Here is a 22417-nt window from a genome sequence, read left to right on the forward strand (position 1 = left end):
GGGGGGGGGGGGGGACGGTGCATACAGAGGGTACCATAATGTAGCGTGTAGCGCAGGGGATCACCTTCACTACACTAGCAATCTCAATAGGGCTTATTTTCGGGGGAGGGCTTGTTTTAGAGGAATCTTACACAGTAAGGGGAGGGCTTATTTCCGGGATAGGTCTTATTATCGGGGAAACACGGTATCAGAAATGAGAAAAGCTATAGGTGATAAGGGAAAATAGGTACGTTAACAAATTGTTGGTAAAATTATGAACTGTTCCAACCATTCTGGAGAACAATTTAGAACTATGTCCAAAGGGCTATAAAACTGTGCATATCCTTTGACCCAGAGATACATCTAATAGATCTGTACCCCAAAGATATCAAAGAAAAAGGAAAAGGAACTATGTGTGCAAAAACATTTTTGGCAGTTCTTTCTGTGGTGGCAAATTGGAATTGGAAATTGAGGGGGTATTCATCAGCTGGGAATGGCTGGACAAGTTGTAGCACGTAATTGTGATGGAGTACTACTTGCTATAAGAAATGAAAAGGGGGATGGTTTGAGAAAAACATGGGAAGAAGTATATGAACTGATGCAAAATGAAGTGAGAAGAACTGGAAAATCTTTGTGCACAGTAATAGCAATGTAATGATGATCAACTGTGAAAGACTTGGCTACTTTGGTGATACAATGAAACAAAGTGAATTCTGAAGGATTCATGATGAAAAAATATTATCCACCTCCAGAGAGAGAATTGATAAACTCTGAGTACAAATCGAAGCATAGTTTTCTTGTTGTTGTTTTTTTTGTTATATGACTAATATGGAAACATTTTCTTCATGATTTCTCATGTTTAACTGAAATCATCTTGCTTCTTTTTTCAGTGGTTTGGGAGGAAAGGAGAAAATTAGAATTTAAAATTTAATAAGAAAAGAGACCTAATAAATAAACAATACAATTTAAAATCTTTAAGTAGTATCCAAGAGACGAATGGGAATAAAATAAATCTCAGGTATCTGGAAAAAAAAAAGTCACATTTCAGATTTTTCAACATATAGTGATTGTTTTCAAACCCATAAAGTCCTGGTTATTGATTAACACTGATCTGGCTAGCTCAGTGTTTTACATAGTGATCCCTAGGGCAAAAAGGAAATCTTTTAAACTTTGGGCTATATCCAAAGTTGATTCAAAGATGTAACCCTGATATACACCAATTGAGTCAATGTTTCCAGGGAGTTACTACAGAGTCCATAATAATCAGTGGTCAGACCATTTACCATATAATTGATTTCTATACCACATATGAAAACATTGAAATTACCTGCACATTTGTCTGTGACTGCTTATGTGTTTATGTTGGGGCAAAGGGAACCCTAGTTTCTCTTGGAGCCAGTGTCTTAGTTATCTCTAGTCTCTGGTTTGAATTCATACACTGGGCTGTCTCCAGTCATCCCTGACCCAGAGGGGTACAGAGGAGCACAGCCCTTCCTCCCTTAAATCCTATTCACTTACAGACTATGGCCTCAAATTCCTGAGCCTTGGTCCTCTTTGAGAAAGACGGACAAACAGCAACAACAACAGTCTTCACGCAGCTCTCATTTACATACACTGCCCTATAGCATCTTCTTTCCTGAATTGCTAAGATTTTATGATCTGGTGGTGGAAAATTCAGAGCAGCTGGCAAGTTCTCTCAGAACTTCTCACTGCAGTCTGTGAGGCCCCTTGTACTTTCAGCAAACACCAAGTTACTCTTGACTCACTGGAATACTTCAGATAGTCTTTAACAAGAAGAACCCTCTTCTTTCTAGACAAGTCTCTAATTATTAGCTCAAAGCTCTAAAATCAAGTACTACATCAAAGAGTAGCTGACCTCCCAATGATACCAATGCCTCCCACTCTAAGCACCACCCCCAAATCAACAGAACTTGTGACAAGGAGTTCCCCAAATTACAATGCAAGAAACTCATTAACATAACATCAATGCAAAATAATATCATCAGAATAAAACTTATTGCCAGTTAACACTAATCTAGTTAAATGCATCTTTAAATCAGCTACATGAAAAAAACTTTTCCATTCATCTGCCAGTCATGGTAGTCTAGACCACTTGTATTCTGAGAGCAGTACAGAGTAGTTATTTTAGCTTTCACAGCTACAGATGTGTAGCATGAACAGTTGCCATTCAAAGCATAGATGAGGGAGTCAAGCAGCTCTGGCTTCCACCTTCCCCAATCAATGTAAAAAGAGGACTCTGAACAAACTTTGGAGCTGCAGAATTGACAAAATGACACAGAGAAGCTAACCTCCCACTGAGGACAGCCTGGCAGGCCGGCAGGAATCGGCCAGCACAGCCACTCTGGGAGCCAAGCCCAGGCACTTGTGAGCCAGAGGTTTCAGCCCCAGAGCGGGCCTGACCAGAAAAAGGCCAGAGGGACTCCAGATCAGCAGCAGCTGTGGCGATCCTGAATTATCAACACATAGATGCTAAGGACAAAGTGAGAGGTCAATGCAATCTGGACTTTGGGACCCAGTAAGTGGGAGTGCATGGGCTTTTGCCCCCAGGGTAAGGAGCTGCTGAGATGCCTGGCACAGCTATCCAGCATTAGGTGGCAGCTTCAGCTCCTGGCCTGCAGAGTGTAGGGGGACCAAGCAACCAGTCTGAGGGGTATTTGCTCTTGCTTTAACATGCTTGGATCTTGTTTGTGGTCTAGGGTGGAGGTCCTGGGGTGTGTTACCAGCTTGCCAGAGCGTGTGGAGGCTTCTGAGAGGGCACCCAACTAATACCTCTAGTAGCTGAGAAAACCCCAGCTTTTGGGACAAAAGCTCCCCTGTCTGGTGGTAGAGTCCTACTGTGGCAAAAAGCCCAGGGGTCAAGTGACTGAGGGGTAACACGACCAGGCAAAGGAAACAAAGCAAACAGAAGATTCCAACATTAGACTCCTATTTTGGGGACAAAAAGAAGCAAAGCATGGAACAGGAGGATGACAGTGAAGTCAGAACTCCTGCACCAAAAGCTTCAAAAGAAAATACAAGCTGGTTACAGGCCATAGAGGACCTTAAGAAGGAGATAAGAGAAGTGGAGGAAAAATTGGGAAGAGGAATGAGAATGATGCAAGAAAGTTACGAAATGAGAGTCAACAGCCTGACTAAGGAAAATTATACCTTAAAAAATAGACTAACTCAAATTGCAAAAGAGTCTCAAAAAGACAATAAGGAGAAGAATGCCTTAAAAAGCCAAATTTTCCAGATGGAAAAAGAATCTCAAAAGCTCACTGAGGAGAATCATTGCTTCAGAATTAGATTGGAACAAATGGAAGATAATGACTTCATGAGAAATCAAGATGCTGTTAAACAGATCCAAACAAATGAAAGACTAGAAGGCAATGTGAAATATCTCATGAGAAAAACGACTGACCTGGAAAATAGATCCAGGAGAGATAATTTAAAAATTATTGGACTACCTGAAAGCCATGATCAAAGTAAGAACCTAGAAATCATCCTCCAGGAAGTTCTCAAAGAGAACTGCCCTGATGTTTTAGAACCAGAGGGCAAAATAGAGGTTAAAAGAATCCACTGATCACCTCCTGAAAAAGATCCGAAAAAGAAAACTAGGAATATTATAGCCAGGTTCCAGAATTCCCAGATTAAGGAGAGAATATTACAAGCAGCAAGGAAGAAACAATTTGAATATTGTGGAAATACAATCAGGATAACCCAGTATCTGGCGGCTTCTACACTGAGGGATCGAAAGGCTTGGAATATGATATTCCAGAGGTCAAAGGAGCTGGGATTAAAACCAAGAATCACCTACCCAGCAAAACTGAGTATCATGTTTCAGGGGAAAATATGGTCATTCAGTGGAATAGAGGACTTTCAAGTATTCTTGATGAAAAAACCAGAGTTGTATAGAAAATTTCACATTTAGATACAAGAAGCATGAGAAGGTAAACAGGGAAAAGAAATCATAAGGAACTTATCAAAGTTGAACTATTAACATTCCTACATGGAAAAACAATAATTGTAACTGATGAAACTTTTCTCAGTATGAAAATAGTTGAAAGGAATAGAAATATATATATATATATATATGTCTATATATGAGGGTATATGGGCATGTAAATGTGTGTATATATGTTTACAGGTATACATAGATAGAGGACACAGGACCAACTTAATAGGAAGGGATGATACTTAAAAGATGAAATTAAGTGGTGAGAGAGGAATATAATGAGAGGAGATGGGGAGAGACAGAATGGGGTAAATTATCTCATATAGAAGAGGCAAGGGAAAATGGTTACAATGGAGGGGAAGAATAGGAAGGCAAAAGGGAATGGATCAACCTTATTTGCATTGAATTTGGCTTGGGGAGGGAATGACATACACACTAAATAGGGTATCTCACCTTATAGAAGAGTAGGGGGGAAGGGGATGAGAGGGGAGATGATGGAAGGGAAGGCAGGCTGGGGGGGGGAGGGAAGTTGGAAGCACCCACTTTTGAAAAGGGAGGGGATCAAAGTAGAGAATAGAACAAGTGGGAGGTGGGATAGGAGGGAGGGAAATATAGTCAGTCTTTTACAATATATCTACTATGTTATTGTTTTGCATTAGCTACACATGTACAACCTATACTGAACTGCTTATCTTCCCAGTAAGGGTGGGTGACAAGTGAGGAAGGGAATGAATCTGAAATTCAAAGTTTTAAAATCAAATGTTTAAAAAAATATATATATATATATGTACACTATTATTAATACTATTTTACATGTAAATGGGAAATAAGATGTACAGGCACTGGGGCATAGAGATCCACCATGTCCTACTGGAAAAGTTGAAAGGAGTATGGGAGAAAATATGGGAGAGAGCAGATTGGAGGAGGGGATATCCTGCGGGATTGCTATTTTGGGGTGCTGGGTAGGGGAAAATCAGGGAGAAAATTTGTAACTCAAAATCTGGCAGAAATGAATGATGTAAATCAGAAGCTAATAAAGCATTTGAAAAATGAAAAAAAAGCATAGATGATCTATTCCGTGAATTTTCTCCAATTAATTTATCAAACCCAATATAAATCCAAATTAATAAATTTAACAACACTGTAGCTATTTTTCCATATGTACAAGAATATAAAAATCTGTGAAATGGAACTTGATCAGAGGTGGGGAACCTGTAGCCTTAAGGCCCCATGTGACCTTGCGATTGAATCCAAATTTCACAGAACAATTTTTAAATAAACAATTTTAAATAAAAGCATTTGTTGTGTAAGATTTGGTAATCAGCTCACTCTGTTGATTTCTTGTTAATCACTTGATAATCAGCTGGGCGACCTAGTGGGTAGAGCAACCCTGGAATCAGGAAAAAAAAGTCTGGCCTCAGACACTTAGGAGTTGTGACCCTGGGAAAGTCAATTAATCCTGTTTGCCTTAAGTCCTCACCTGTAAAATGAACTGGAGGAGGAAATGGCAAACCACTTTAGTATCTTTGCTAAGAAAACCCCAAAAGGGGTCATAAGTATCAACCCTGACAGAACAATAACAATCATGAGAAAGCTCAAAACTAAACCTCAACTTCCTGAGGAAGAGGCAAGCTGTTTTCTGAGTATGGTCAACATCTGTATATGCTTGCGAGACTTTCTAGTCTTCTCTCATCTCAGTGATGAGATCTCACTAAAACAAGCATACGTTTCTTGGGCTTCTTCCTTAGATCTTCCAAATTCAATAAGGGTTATGCTCCCATACCACTCTGGTTCTAAACTCCATTTTCAAGGGGCACTGTAAACATTTAGATGAGGGAGTACAGAACTAATCTCTTTACCTCATAGATCAGTGGAGAGCAAGATTGAGCTATTTGAAGGAAAATTCTTCAAGGAGTCTTCCTGGCCAGCTTACAATTTTGAATTAACTTTTGCTAATGGAGTCCTTGGAATTTTCCTTATTCTGTTCATCCTTAAAAACAGTCTGGCTACTCTGTAGTATTCCTACAATTCAGTTTATCTTCAGGCTTAATCAGAGTTGCTGTCCCCAGAGACTACACTACACTGACCTGTCTTAAGGACAAGTTCAGCTGCAGCAGTCTTTCTATAGGTTTCCCCTTCAGTTCTAGAATAATGATAATAGCTAACATTTAAATAGCGCTTACTATGTGCCCTGCACTGTGTTAAAAACTTTTATGATTATTACCTCATTTGATCCTTGATAACAATCCTGGGAGGTAGGTGTTATTATTACTCCTATACTACTATAGTTGAGGAAACTGAGGCAAAAAGCCCCCAGAGGTTAAGTGACTTGCCCAGGGTCACATAACCAAATAAATGTCTGAAGCATGATTTGAACTCAAGTTTTCCCCACTCCAAGCCTGGAGTTCTACATTCTGTGCCACCTAGCTGCCTAGAAAAGAAACATTTGTGAAGTTAGTCTTCTCTTCTGATTTTTCAACTTTTTAATCACCACTTATTGGTCATCTGTTCACACCACTATCAATCAAGCAATAAACATTAAGAACCTACTGTAGTGTGGTCATGAAGATGCCAGGTAGTCTTAGCCTTGGGCCATGGTTTACAAGCCCAAGAATTTCCTGATGAAATCTGGCAGAAGGACATTGGCCTGTATGCCAACAAGAATCAGTCTTTGTTTCAGCTTGGCTTCTTGCAGACAAATTTTAAGGGAAAATGACCTTTGCTGCCCTTTTGGAATGGTAAAGTAAAACCAACCATCACTTTGGTTAAAATTTTACTTTTTGTGCCCTCTAGCTCCCTTGGGTGGAGGTGGTCAGCCACTTTTCTGAATTTTCTCACTGCTGCTATGAAATTGCTGTAGGAGATTTTCTGTGTGGGTTCCTTGAGAGCCTAGGGAGAATCTCACCCACTATTATGTCTGAAAGACTGTGGGTGGGGGGTGAGTAGCCAGAGTGAAATAAAAAGCAATTGATTAATAGATTGCTGCCTCCTGGTAGCAGCTTCAACTTCTTAGGGTACACAGTGGATTGTCATAGCTTGTTAGCCTTACTTAGAATACACAGGAAACCAGTGGCATTTCCTGGCAGAAAAGATATGATGAAGAGTGAAAGCCTTGAGGTCCAAAGAGTTGCTAAAAGGCAAATTTGTTCTTGTGGTAAATGCATTTCTCTGTGATTAGTCTTATGACATTTCTTGTATTAGCCAGTCTCTAAGATGATGGAGAAAAAAGTTAGAGTTAGTTATTACTCACTATCCATTTTCCTAAGAAAGGGCTCAGTTTTTGTTTGACCAGTTTTTTTAAGGGGAAAAGTCTAGAAAGCTTTGCTAAGTGCTGATACCAGACTGTTTTCTCTCAGGAGTTCATCCACAGGAAGAGTGACTGACTCAAGTTCAGTCACCCTTCTTTTCCAAATTTACAAAACACCAGGGACACAAAACTAATTGGTGGCAAAGCTAGCAGTAGAACCCATATCTTCTGAATTCTAATTCAGAGTCCATTACAGAGTTTTCCTTGGCCTCACTCTTTTGATTCTAGTTAGACAGTGCCAGTCTCCTGAGTTCTCAGGTTCCAAAACTAGAGTTAACTTTGATTCCTCTTCCTCTATTCCCTCTGTCAAATTAATCACCAAATCTTTTTTAGGTTTCACCCACAATTTCACATAATACTTTCATCTTCTACAATGCCATGATCACTACCCTCAGAAAGGCCCTCTCCATCTCATACTATTAGCACTACAAAAATATTCACATGGTTATATTTGATTCCTCTGACCCTGCAAGTTCCTTTCCCATTTAGACCTTCTTACAGAAGGAAGGTCCAGCCCTTTGTGGTCCCTGATCCCAAGAGAGGAAGAGTGCTTTTTATTTTTATTATTCACTTGTTGAAAGGAACTGCTGTGGTCAACTATTAGGGCCAACTTTCCTCAGAGTGAGATTCACATAAGCTGGAAAGCCAGTTTCATGCAGTCTGGAGACTCTATGCTCACAAGGCAAAGTTACTTTGAGGAGGGTTTGAATCAAATATTCTTTGGCATTTTATTTTCCAAATCCCAGGTTATCTGACCACAAACTGAGAAACATAAGAAGACTAGGGAATCACCTTCATCATCCTAGAGCTTCAGGGCTTATATTCCAGAAGGAATCATATACAGAGAACCATAGCCCAAAGGAGCCCAAGGTACTCTCAAAAGAAAAGGAACTAGAAAGAACTTGGGGGCTTCCAGAAAAATGATGAAATAAGAACATGTGTCTAAGCTCAGCCTGCCACCCTGCCCCATAGCATCTCAAAATAGCAGGATGTGCACCAAAATAGAATAAAATAAAAACAAGCCACTGTGATAACAACAGCAGAAGTCCAGAAATTACAATGGGACAATTCCAAGACTCTTCATCTGGAGTGGCTCAGAAGAATTTCAGTGCTTTCTTATTACCTCAAGGACTGAATCTAAAATTCTTGACGTGCCTTCCCAAACTCTTCCTAACCTGACCTCTTTCTGCCTTTCCAGTCTCTTTATACCTTACTCCCTTCCATATACTCTGTGATCCAGTGACACTGGCCTCCTTAGTGCTCCTCATGACCCGCCATCTCCTGACTCAGAGCTTTTGCCCTTGTCATACCCCAGGCCCAGAACGCTCTGCTTTTTCATCTCTGCTTCCCACCTTCTGCAAGAAGTCTTTCTCAGTGCTCCTGAATCTTAATCCTTTCCTTTTGATATTACCCCTATTGATATTGATATACAGTTTATCTTGTATATATCCTGTTTGTACATACTCATTCGCATGTTGACTGTCTCTTTACACTGAGTTCTTTGAAAGAAGCAACTTTTTTTTATATGGTAGGTGCTTAATAAACACTGGTTGACTGACTAAAAGAAGAAATAAAGATGGGAATAAGAATTCTCAAGAAAGAATTTGTTTATTAAAGCTTGTTGTGGTTTCATGATGGGCTGTGATGGAACTCTCTCAAAGAATTCAAAGAGTCAGACCACCTCAAATCCAGGTATAGGCATTTACTGAGATTTACGCCTCTCATGGAGTGGGCCAAGTTCCAAGAGGAACCAGCAACTTTAGTGAAAGCAAGGTCGATTTTTATAGGGTAAAGATGCAATTTACATAACAAATTATGAATATTAAAAAGGCAGGAGGAGTTTGTTAAGGGATTAGGTAATAGGAGAGGGGCCTCCACCTCAGTGGAACTGCAGATGCAATTACCTGCAATGCATACAGAAAAACCCACGGGTGGGGTATGTATGTATGTATGATAATGATATTATAATAAGCTTCTCTATGTCATAAATTCACTCTAGGTCAGTTCTTTACTATTATTTCTAAGGTGCCTACTTAGGGAAAGTCCCTTCTACTGTTTTGGATTCTACATCCTGCTTGGGCATCCTGGTGATGCTGCTTTCTGATTGGCTGAGTATTCTGGTCCTGGCTGACATTAGATGGGTGTGGATGTGCTTGAGTACATGGACATACCTGCTGTTTCTGTAGGAAATATGAGGAATGGATCTGGGGGCAGTGGCTAGCTAGAGGCAGTGGTTGGGAACCCATCACATGAACATGTCTGTTTCTGTGAGAAATATGAGTTAATGGACACACACCTATTTATCTAGTGAGTAGTGAGGTATATATGAGGAAGTTAGGATAGTGAGTGGGACGGAGGGGAGTGGACTGGCTAGGTAGGGAAGTGTCTATATTGAGGCTGGGGAACTGTGGTGTGGTTAAAGTCAGACTGTGGGGTTAAATCAGGACATGCCTGCTGTTCAGTGCAGCCCAAAGGGAAGTTAAAATATTGGGGCTGAGGGCAGCTTTACTAGGATTCCATCAAGCTCTTAACTTACTATCAAGAAAACAGAGAATTTCTGTATGAATAATCCGACAGCAAAGCAATTCCTCTTAGAACCTTATTTGAGGATTAACAAGAGAACAAAGAAGTGAATTATTTTAGAGGTGAAAAGTGATTTTGAGAGTGTAGATCTCACTAAATTGCAGGGCCATCTGGAACAACTATCTCCCTTTTTACAAGGGAAGTGAGTAGGGTGGAGATTTGTCAAAGGGAGAGATGAGGAGAGGAGGAGACTTCGGATAAGGGTAGAGGGATACAAAGGGTCCTGCTTGCCAGATTAGTGGAGAGGGAGAAGGGACCATTGTCTTTTAGATTTCTCACCTGTTCTGATAGTCATTAGGAGATCAGGGAAAAATTATTTGGGGAATGGAGTGTGGAGGAAAGAAATAAAATTCTACCTTTGGAGAGGGTAAACTCTGGGGCAGTCTCAGCATGTTTCACTCTGGTGAGAAAGGTTGCATCTGGAGCCTTACAAGGGGTTCCATCAAGGGAAATTGGGCACATTAGGTACTTTTCTTCTCTGGGCATTTGACATACTTTTTTGGACTGTGATTCTCCCTGGGAAGATAGGACTTTGTATCCCCAGGGACTCCTAGAACAGATGGGCAGGGTGTCTGAATTCCAGAGGGATTGTGAGGAATAATTTGTAGTGAAGTTTTCCCCATCCTGAAAAATCAAATCTAGAGTGGCTTCAGCATCCACTAAGCCTAAGTTTAGAAGTCACCTGACCTTGCAGGAATCTGGGACTTAGAGCAATGGAGACCCTCCCCAGTACCACCTCAGCATAAGATATGCCAAAAAAGGACAGAATTTCTTTCTCAAATGTACATTGGATGATCTACTGTTTCCTTGTTCTGGTACTTGAGGTAGATTGCCGCACTTAGATTGTACACCTAACTTCCAGCCAATGGAAGAAAAGGGTCAGGAGGGGACGTGGGGGAGAATTCCTTCTTAGGGCTTTATACCTTTGCCATTTCCTTTTGTAAATTGCTTCTCCTCCCTGACCATTTGTCAGGAGGGCAGCCCTTTCTTGAGATTGTAAATAAACCATTCTTTTCTGCTTCCTACCTTGAGAAACCTCTAATAGTTGGGTAAGGATTTCTGTTGCACACAGTTTTTTGGGTGCTCACAGTTTTGGCGGTTCATCTGGGATTTATCCTTTCATGAGAGAATTATCCTTTAAAGACCCTTAACAAGGACCAGACACCAACTGAGGTTTCTCAGAGGTCCTTGGAATTGGTCTGTGAGATCTCTCTCCAATAGGATAATGACCGGAAGAGAGGGACTCTGTACTAAGCAGAAATTCTGGTTTTGCTAGCAAAGACCGCTGGCAGGGATCATGCAAGTCTTCGTAAACAAACCCAGTTAAGCAAGTCCCTGGGTGATCCAGAGGTAGGGGACAGTCTAAGTAGTTCGAGTCTGTAAGATGTCTCCTGCCAGGGGTGCCAGGGGTAAGGGACACTATAATTTGAGTCTTTAACACTCTAGTTTAAGATTTCTCCTGCCTGGGAAAGAGTTGGATAGGCCTAATAGATCCTGATAAGATTAAAACTATGGGTAAAGAGCAATCTAAAACAGCCCGTCTGAAAACCTTCCTAACATTCTGGAGGATAGTCCTCTTGGAGATAGACTAGCTAATTGGGATAATTTATCAAAATACAAGGGAAAAGAACAAAGAAAGATGATAAAATACTGTTGCTTCATTTGGGCAGGCACCCCTCTGGGAGGAGGCATATCTTGGCCCAAATATGGCTCCTCTGAAGACTGGGTGTTCCAACAACTAAATTTGTATATGAATTCTTAGGAGCCTTTAACTGAAAAGTGAATATGTCCTGAGGTGGTAGAACAAATTTGCTCTAAAGAAGGAGGATGAGCCCAAAGGGAAATAAGAAGAACAAGAACAGAGGCCCCATTGCAGGGACCCTCTTCTTTCTCTACCCCAGCCCTAAATTCCTTTATCACAGGGACAGGGACAGGGACTTCCTGGCTTAGCCTAAACATCCCCTGAAAGGGAAGCTGAAAGGAATGAGGACTTAGTTGATTTGTCTGGGTCAGGGACACCCATAGAGGTTCCTCTCTGGAGGGAATTGAAACAGTTGATAAAAGATCAAGAAAATTTTCCTCTCCCTCGGACTGCAGAAGCTGCTAAAGCTTTCCCTCTTGGGGGTAGTCCTGCTGGCCCAGGGGATAGGTTATGTGAATGTTCCCCCACCCCCTTTAAGCAGCACTGAAATTAGAACTTTTAAGAAAGAAATGAAGCAGTCAGTTGAGGACCCTCAGGGGTTGCTGATCAGGTTAATCAGTTTTTAGGACCCAATTTGTATACTTGAGGGGAATTATTATCAATTTTGGATATATTATTTACTGGGGAAGAAAGGGGAGAAATTAGATGGGCTGCTATGCAGGCTTGAGATGAATCCCAACCTATGGCTCAAGGGGGTCTGAGAGGGGAGGAAAATTTCCTCTCTGAGACCCCAACTGGGATCACAATAACCCCATACATAGAGGGCACATACAAGATCTTAGAAACATGGTGATCCAAGGAATTCGGAATGCAGTGCCTAGGAACCACAATTTTAAAAAAAAAGTACAGGAAATACAGCAGGACAAAGACAAGGCCCCATATGCCTTTCTTGATAGATTGAAAGAAAATATCAGAAAATTCTCTGGTCTAAATTTAGATGATCCTATGGCCCAAATATGGTTCATTTTATCAATTGTGTATAGATTTTATAATATTCAAACTTACTGTGAATTTTCTGAAGTTTCTAGATGGGACCCTGGGATTTGGGAATTTCAGGCAGATTGCCTAAAGAGTCATTCCATTTATCACAGATCAGATTAAGAAGGGAATTTCACCACTCCCCACCAGGGATTGGGGGAAGGAGCAGCCTCTGAAGAAGTCTTACTGAGAAATCAGTCAATCTCCAAACTGGCCTTTAAAGTTGATAAAATTGATTTCTAGTAATTGGTTTTTAGTACAAATTTGGAATTTAGAATGGGAAGTCTGGCAAATCTTTGTGGTATATTGCAATTCAACGACAGTGAATTGATGTTGAGGTAAGGGGATTTGAAGACTGCACTGTATGCTTGGATGTTTGGTCAAATCAGGTCCCCGCTTTTCATCTTTATGGCAGAGTTTGGTAATCAATGGAAAGTTAGGCATAATGCAAGTCTTTCATAAAGGTTTAGCCTTTATTCCCCTTAACACAAGGATAAATTCAAACTGTTTTTAAAGAAATACTTTTAGAAAAGATATTTTGCAGAAGAGATCTTGCTGTTTTAATCTGAATCTGTGGTTATTGCATTGCATAAGCAAAGTTAACATTTGTAATTGAATGTCTAAGTAAAAAATTTAGATTCCTGAAATATCCCACTCTTCCAGACTGAGAATAATTAGGGAAGAGCTTGTGGGGTTTAGCCATTCACCTCTTTGCTTTCTTTAAGCAGAACAGTTATGTTAGCAAAAGAATAATAACTTATGAGCTATGTTGTTTTATGGTTAAAAATGTAAAGGAAAGCTGAATAATCTGGATAATGGATTTGAAAGATTTGGAAGGATAAATAAAGGTTTAATTAGAAATATGGAAGGCAGACAAGAAAGGTTTGGGGACAAATGGGCATTTATCCAAGTTCCTCCTGTCTCTAGATAGTGGTCTGGATACCTTTGAATCAGATGGCTTTAAGTATGTTGAGAAGAGTGTGAGGAAGTATTTAGAAAGGCAGAAAGATTTCTAAGGTGATTTTATAATTAATAGCTCAATCATATTTGAGAAGGAAAGGAAATAAGGATACAAATGCAATATGGACTGAAATTGGGATGATAAATTTACTGTAGAAAAGTTATATCTGTGTATATGTGTAGAATGGGGTCCCAGTGTATTTCAAAGTGTAATTGGGTATTAATACAACTGACTGAATTAATTGTTGGGATTAAATCAGAGACATTTTTAGTTGAGAGAAAAGAAATTTTAGTGTGAGTTCAGATTAAGCATAGTCCCAGGAAAATAGGGAAGCTTGGGAAGTAGATGCAAATCTATTAGAGGAATAATTTATAATCCTAATGGGAGATTTGATTTTTTGTGAACAAGACTAAATATAGAAATGAATACCGGTTATTTGAGGCTCACTTTAGAAATGTTCCTTAACCAATGTGAGATTATAATCATATCTTAACTGATTGTTGGAGCTTGTTATTTAAGATTTGATGGGACTGTTAGCTGACTGTTCCTCTGAGTCTAACTCCAGGTATGGATATTAAGAAAGGCTATCCAAGCTATCCGAGCCACTGATCCACGATGTCAGACCCTGTGAAGTACAGGTATGGAAGGCCTGTGAAGTATGGGTGTGGAAGGTCAGGAGAACGACTGTTCTGCATGAGCTGAAGTAGGATTCTCCTGACTCAACCTACCCAGTGACACCTGGCAGACTTTGAGCTTGGCTCAATGCAGATTGCAGCCTTGTATACATTTTGTCTGGAATTGACATTCTGAAGTTGGGGAAATGGTTCCCTCATTACAGTTTCATCCCTATTCTTGGTGGCAAGTTTCAATAATCAAAAGTTTTCAAAATACAACAACAAATCTATTAAATACTTGATTCTGGAACATCTCAAGTTACTATTAAGATAAAGCTGTTAGGCTTAGGATTTAGTATAGGTATTCCTATATAAATCAGGGTCCTTTGATTCTTTGTAATAGTATAAGGACAAATAGATCAAGTGTTTCTGGGAATAGTATTCTGGTATTTAGTTAGTATCACACTTGTCTCAACTTTGTTACAATTGGTTAACGTTAAAAGGAGGATAATTTTTGGACTACTTGGTAAAAACTTTAATTGTTTTAATTGTGAGCTTAATGTAAATACCTTAGTGAAATCCCATCCTCCTGGAGGAGGAATTAATAATGGATTAATGCAAAATATAGGAAACTGGTTTTAATGTGTGATCATGACAATTGACCAAGACTCCAATTTTAATTTTGTAAGAATGATAAGAGTTCTGGAGTGGTCATTTAAATTGGTTCCAAGGTTCCTTTTGTAGGTAAATGAATGAAAGAAGACCTAAGAAAGAGAGGCTGGGATGCAGGACTGAAGATGGATGACCCTAAGCCACCAGAGGACTTCCTCAGATATGGACAGCAGTGTGAAAAGAGACTTTTGGACATTGAAAGGACAATTGTTTATTATTGTTTTCTTTTGAATATCTGTATCTGCACTCATAAAGGGGACTGCCCCCTTATATGTTGTCAATGCAAGCAGGATAATTAGAATTAAGAAAAGTGGGGAAACTTCAAAAGGTATAAAAGAACAGCAGGGATTTGTGAGGAATAATTTTCAGTGAAGTTTTCCCATTCTGAAAAATCAAATCTAGAGTGGCTTCAGCATCCACTAGGCCTAAGTTTAGAAGTCACCTGACCTTGCAGGAATCTGGGACTTAGAGAAATGGAGACCCTCCCCAGTACCACCTCAGCACAAGATATGCCAAATAAGGACAGACATGCTTTCTCAAACGTACATTGGGTGATCTACTGTTTCCTTGTTCTGGTACTTGAGGTAGATTGTGTTGTAAGGTAACCCAAATCACATGCCACATGATTTGGAGCCCACCATTAAGCCACTATTAAGCCCCTTTTATTTTTCTTCGTCTTTATCCTAAACCCTGTAACTGCTTGTAACAGCATAAAGTCCTGGGTAAAAGTGAATCACCCAAGGCATAGTCTCCTGCTCCCTTATCTTTCCCTGAATTAGTACTTCCCTAAATCAGTAAGCCTTGAAGCAGCATTTCATATAAGGGTTATGGTGCAAGTCTGTATAGAGATCATGGGGCAAGTCTATCCCATGCAAGACACCACCCTGTTCTGGGATGCTGACCCAGCAAAGTCCTCCACCCAGGACGTTGACCAAGCAGGGTCCCCCACACCCTTCACCCAGAACATGACCCTCACCTGTTCCATGACCCAATCCTGTTCTTGGAAATTCCACTCCCCCTATGCTCTCCATCATGTACCCTCCACCCTGTTTTAGGAGGGTCCCCTGTCACACTTTGTGCCATGCTTCCCAAATTAGTCCTGAGCTATAGATCCAACCAATGGCTGTTCTTGGCTTCTATATGTCATTACTTATGCTAGCTCCCCTCCCCAATTGTGGTTTTTGCCTTTATAAGCATTGCCTGTACCCCAGTTCGGGGCTGCCTGATTTGAGTGTATACTCCAGGCAGTTGCATGCTTGCTCAATAAATCTACATCTAAATTTATTTAAATTCACATCTCAGTCTCGCTCTTATTCTCTTCACAACAATTGCCACACTTAGATTGTACACCTAACTTCCAGCCAATGGAAGAAAAGGGTCAGGAGGGGGGTGGGACAGAATTCCATATTAGGGCTTTATAACTTTGCCATTTCCTTTTGTAAATTTCTTCTCCTCCCTGACCATTTGTCAGGAGGGCAGCCCTTTCTTGAGATTGTAAATAAACCATTCTTTTCTGCTTCCTACCTTGATAAACCTCTGAGTATTATTTGGGTAAGGATTTCTGTTGAACTCAGTTTTGGGGTGCACACAGGATGATATGTGTAATCCAAGAATATGCCTGTATTGAATGACCATGCCTAATTTTAACCTGGGCTGACTCTGGACCCAGAGGATTCCTTCCCACCCCAACCTACCCTGTATTTTTTAACCATATAATGCTTTCTGAATTAATGTTTTGTGGAAGAGGGCTCCTCAGAAGAAGGTTCCTCAAACAAAGATATGGGGAAGGGAGGAATGAGGGAGTTCTACACAAAGAAACCTGAACCTCCATCGGGGCAAGATTCTTCAAGGTACAAGTCAGGCCCTTCATCTTTCAGGTTACAGGAAGGTTTTTGTTGTTGAGCCATTTTTCAATCATGTCTGTCTCTTCATGACCCCATTTTGGGTTTTCTTTCTGGACTGCTTTGCCACTTCTTTCTCCAGTTCATTTTACAGATGAGGAAATGGAGTTAAACAAGGTAAAGTGACTTGCCCAGGGTCACCCAGCTAGTAAGTATCTGAGGCCAGATTTGAACCCTGGAAGATGAGTATTCCTAACTCTAGGCCCAGCACAATGTACCACCTAGCTACCCCTACAGGCAGGTAAGCTTGTTCTTCATTAGAAAAACTGGAGGAGATGTTGTCTGGACTGTGAGAAGTTCCCTTATCCTCCTCCCCCACAACCTATCACCCTGGGGTCTTCTGCTACTCTGCCTAGCCTCATTGTATCAACACAACACTCAGTTCTCTCTTACCATCTGTTAGTCCCTGGGTAAAGCCTTGGTGGTTGGACTAGACCCAGCCTAAGACCAAAACATCATTTATCTCTTAACTTACCTCACCTCTTACCTCTAGGTTCCAGTTTAGGACCTGTCCCACAGATTCCTCTAGGATTAAAGCCCATGCATCTGGGCTCTCATCTCTAGGACAGAGACTACAAATATCTGGCCTTCTCAAGTCTAGGAAGAAAGATTCAGAGGGCAGTCCTCTTACAACCAGGAAGTCATCTACAGCAAGAGTTATGAACATCAGGTTCAATTTCCGTTCTCCCCTAAAGACTTAGAAGAGAATTGATTCTGTCCCTTGGCATTAGAAGGACTCTTGAGAGTGAGAACCTGAGTCAAAAGGTACTATATCCCCCATGACCAGGAAACTTCCTCCTCTTACTCTTCCAAGCCTATTGATGCAGAACCTCTTATACCTAAGTATAAGCCACACCCTATATCCTTCTACCCCTACCCTGGTAACTACATTTTATTTTCTCATCTCCCTCAACCTTAGCCCTTTCTCTCTTACGTCACAATTTGGCTCTGTTCACTCTTTTCATTTTGTTTTTTGGAATCCTTTTCTATTATTAACAAACTTTGCTTCATCTTGGGCCTCTTCCTCTGCTGCTACTTCTGTCTTCTGGTACTCTTGGAAAACTGGATCACTCCCAGGAGACACTGAATGCCCGATCATCCTCTGCACTGGTTGAATACACATTCTCTCTCTTACATTGGCCAGCATACTTGGCCAGGAGAAAGAATGGGTATAGCCCTCCTTTTCTTCTGCTACTGTCACTCATTCAGCAACTTCCTCTCATTTGTGGCCCATTCTATACAAGGGATGTTATCTAATATAGAACTTCTTTTATGTTATCTATGAACCACAAGGTCATTCTCCTTCCTTTCTCAAGGACTTCAGTATCTTTTCTACAGTCTTCCTTTGTACCTCAACCTTTGTCTTTATACTAGTGGGTATATACTAGAAATGCTGATGTTTCCTCTAAAACCCTGGCCATCCAGGTCATTCATCTCAGCTCCTGTGACCCTCATCTTTATTCCCTTCTCAGTCATACACAGGAATAGTCACAGTCTTGATCCCACTACTTTATGAACCATTCTGAAATTCTATCTTCTATCATTCTCCTTGGATCTCACTTCTAAATCTATACTTTGTCCTCGTTGTGAGCTCCCTACCCCTCACTCATCTACCCTCTAGTGTTCCCCAATAGTTCACCACCACTGCTTAGCTTTCCCTTCCTTGCTTCCAAATATTGACCCCATCGTTTATCAGTTCAACTCTACACTGTCTTCTACCCTCAAATTTTCTACCTCCCTCGTCCTACCAATGCCAATCCCCAGGCTGGATTACATCTGTCTTCTCTGCTTCAATTCATGGTCTGCTGAACAGCAAAGAAAAAACATGGAACTTCTATGTCAACATGTTGTTTCCTCTGATAGAAGTTAAGTCCCTTGAGGTCAAGAACTGTCCTTCTTGTCTTTGTATGCTCAGGCTCTATCATAGTGCCCAGCACACAGTAGGCACTCATTAAATATTTGATGATTGGCATTAGAAGGACTCTTCAGAGTGAGAACCTGAGTCAAAAGGTACTATATCCCCCATGACCAGGAAACTTCCTCCTCTTACTCTTCCAAGCCTATTGATGCAGAACCTCTTATACCTAAGTGTAAGGTTAGCTGGTTTGGAAAGAGGAAGAAGTGTTTTTCTTCCACAAGCTTCATCTCATAGGGAAAATCACTGATAGGGTGGATAAAGAATATTTATTCTTTTATTGAATATTCAACAAGCATTTATAAAGGATCCACAATGTACAAGGCACATTTTATTGCCTGTCATTAAGGAATAGATGAACAAATACAGATGTAATGGGATATTATATTGCTTTAAAAGAATGCCCTTAGAGCAGGGGTTCTTCACCTGTAATCCATGCACTTCCCTTTTTAGGAGGTCATTGAACTTAGACGGGGAAGAGGACTTCATCTTTATATTTACTAATGTCTAACTGAAATTTAGCATTTCCAGCATTTCTGACAGTAGGCACCAAATCACAGCAGAATCAATAGTACTGCTGATGCTATAACCAGTCAAAATCACATATTTCCATACCCTATTCCAGGTATTTCAGATACTTCAAAATACCATTTATGTTTACCACTACTTTGAAATTGCTGAAATTATTAGACCTGCTGCTAGATTCCATGTGATAGCAGGCTTCCTTTCTACAGACTGAATATTTCAATATGATAAAGTTCCATTTTAATCTCAAGTGCCTTTTGCATTTGAGAACTTTATTTTGAGAACAGAGGCCCATAGGCTCCACCAAACTGCCCAAGGCTGTCCATGACACATACACAAAAGTAAGAAACTTCTGTATTGAGGCATAAGAGCATAGGGACAAAGGGCAGGCCTTGGAGTCAAGAACTAGGTTTTAATTCTGCCTCTGATACACTGGTCATATGAAAAGGGGCAAGACACAACTTCTTGATGCCTGTTGCAACCCTCAAAAAATAGAAATTTCAGACAATCATTGTCTTGTGTACTGAGTTTTTCCAACGTGCTTTCCACACATCGGAAACCAAAGGTGTGGACCATAAAAAATAAAATAAAATAAAAAGCAACAACCAAAAGGAAGGATTCAGAGAAACACAGGAAGGCTCCTATGAATAAGCTCTCAGGAATAGTCTACTCATGGATACTATATATATATCCAGGCAAGTAAATATAGAGTAATTTGAGGAGGTCAGGAGCTTGAGGAAGGGATCACAGAAGAGGAAGGGTTTCACCAGAACTTGGCCTTAAATGAATATAAGGATTGTGAGAGGTGCAGAGAAAACATTACAGTGATAAGGAATGGTCTGAGTAAATAGAGACAAGAGACCAGCTAGTAAGTTCACATGGTTAGTGATATAAAATGATACTAGAAAGTGGGGTGAAGCCGGGAAGTGGAGGGTTTTAAACGAGTGGCTAAACTAGAGTGGAGGCTATGAAAATGGCAAGGGGGAAGTTGATGTGAGACATGTTGAGGAAACTGAATAGATTGTACTTGGCAACCGACAATATCATGGGCAGAAAGGAAGAAAAAAAGAGAGAGGGAAGGAAAGAAGGAAGGAGAGAGGGAAGAAAGGAAGGACAGGAGAAAGAAAGAGGAGAAAAAAGAAAGAGAAAGGCATTGTAAGTGAACGAATAAATGAAAAAACATTTAAGAGCTTACTATGTTCTAGACATAGTGCTAAATACTGGAAATACATATAAAAAAGCAAAATAGTTCTTGCTTTCCAAGGAGTTTACATTCTAGTAGATGAAGACAACATATATGGGCAAGGGGTGGTCAAGTAATGGTACTTTTGTCTGGGGAGTCATAGGGATGGTGAATAGAACCATGTGGGCAATGGATTGCTAAGTCTATTCTGAGAATTGCAGTATAGATTTATTATTATCCCCAGTGCTGGAAGTGGAAAGGGGGGTGGTGGGATGGGAGAGGGAAAAGGGGGTACACAGCATGAAGATGATCAGACAGCCACATGGTGGGTCTAGGTCAAACTAGAAGTGGGGATTCTCCCCCATAAGGAGCCCAGGGCCCTCTGGGTGGGAGCTAGAGAGCTAGGTAAGGAGGCAGAAGCTCCAGCAAGGAATCAGAATGAAGAATGAAAAATGACTGAGCGTTCAAGCTAAGGAGACTGAAAGGAAGGTGATGTCAAGGAAATAGAGAGTTGTGAAAATCCCCACCCTCCTGCCTTTCCAAAGCACCAACCTTTTCTTAGGAGAAGCTACACATTCCCTTTAACATACCTGTTTTTGAGAAATGATCAGCTGGAGACTCAGCTGTCCTGCTTGACTCCAGCTTGAGTGAAAATGCATTGACATTTGGGCTCTCTCGGTAAAGGCTATTTTCAGTTTCCCTTGTACAACAGTTGGCTGTGGTTTGTGGTCTTGTATTTTTGATGGGGTGCACATTTATAGCTAATTACCACTATTTCTGCTAACTAGTGGATGGAAATATAAATTAGACTTGTACTTCTTGATTCCTGCAATCAAATTTTAATAATCAAAGTATGCAAAGAATTCTTTCCTCTAAGAACAAACTACTCATTTAAGTCTTCTTGTTTTTGAGCCATTTACTTTATGGTCCCATTTAGGATTTCTTGGTTTATATACTGGAATGGTGTGCTGTTTCCTTTTCCAACTCATTTTACATGTGAGGAAACTGAGGAAAACAGGGTTAAATGATTTGCCCAGGGTCACACAGCTATTAAGGGTCTAAGGCTGATTTGAACTCAGGAAGATGAGTTCAAGCTGGTTACTCTATCCGTTGCACCACCTGTGTCTTAGAGGTTCCAATAAACTAATTTTATACTAAACTCCCAACAAATATGGTTCCCTCTCTGTTCAGCCAAAGCTATTTGTCTTCCTTAGCGGTTGACATCTGGCAGGTCTCCTTCAATCAGCACTGCCCTCAAGTGAACAGAAGCAGTTGAGTCTCATGTACAGGGGACAGAGGAATGAGTTCTAGTCACATTTAATAGGTCAGGGCATCCCATTGGGATTTTTTAAAATACTTCTAGGTATGGGTGTTGCTAAGATATTCAACACCTAATTACTACACAAGTAAGTGGCAGAGTTGTTTATGATTTTTTTTCATCGATGGTCTGTCTCCTCAGAGGGTCCACATATGTTCAGCAGCTGTTTAAGAAGAGTATACATTTAGCTTATCCTGCCACACGAATGCTTAGTTTATTACTGAAGAACAATGAACTCAGAAGAACTCCCTTACAAAATGGAGGCTTGAGCCAAAGCACCATCAGCTGTGCTAAGCTGACAGGGTATTTTCCCAAGGTAATAAAACGTATTCTAGCTACATTATCAGTCAGGTTAAGTTGACAAACTCATTCCTAATATCATATTCAGGGACTTTAACATAAATTTGATGTCATCTCACACACCCTAACTTCCCAGCTCCCTGGTCAACTCAGTTCCCTTGACCTATTCCTTTCAATTTTATCTAATCAAAATGATTTATTTTATCTGTGACATCTTTAAAGATCACAGATCTAGGACTTGATGAGATTTTAGAAGTCATCTACTCTAACCCTTGGGTGGCTAGATGGTTCAGTGGATAGAGTGCTGGATTTGGAGTCAGGAAGCTCACATCTAGTTCAACTCTAGCCTTAGATATTAGTTGTGTGATCCTAGACAAGTTACTTAACACTGTTTGCCTCAGTTTCCTCATTTGTAAAATGAGCTGGAGAAGGAAATGGCAAACCACTTGTAGCAGCAAGCACCCCAAGCGTCCTCAGGGTTTGCCACCACCACAGGTTCTTGGATCTGCTTTGATAAAGGAAAG

The 22417-nt window shown here is 40.5% G+C and overlaps 1 protein-coding gene across 2 annotated transcripts in view; it reads right to left on the bottom strand.

The window, feature by feature from the left end:
• The window catches only part of LOC138143436 (ecto-ADP-ribosyltransferase 5-like), a 35508-nt gene extending 14347 nt beyond the window's left edge, over nucleotides 1-21161 (bottom strand). For both annotated transcript variants that reach the window (XM_069064671.1, XM_069064670.1), the window contains exon 1: nucleotides 20866-21161. In XM_069064671.1, coding sequence (XP_068920772.1) covers nucleotides 20866-21030 — 165 coding nt within the window. In that variant the 5' untranslated portion in view covers nucleotides 21031-21161. The remainder of the gene's footprint in view (nucleotides 1-20865) is intronic.
• Between the last annotated feature and the right edge of the window lie 1256 nt (nucleotides 21162-22417).

The sequence above is a fragment of the Petaurus breviceps genome, unplaced genomic scaffold (genome assembly GCF_028583685.1).
Source record: "Petaurus breviceps papuanus isolate PSGF00001 unplaced genomic scaffold, PetGlider_PUasm1.0 90639, whole genome shotgun sequence".
NCBI lineage: Eukaryota > Metazoa > Chordata > Mammalia > Diprotodontia > Petauridae > Petaurus > Petaurus breviceps.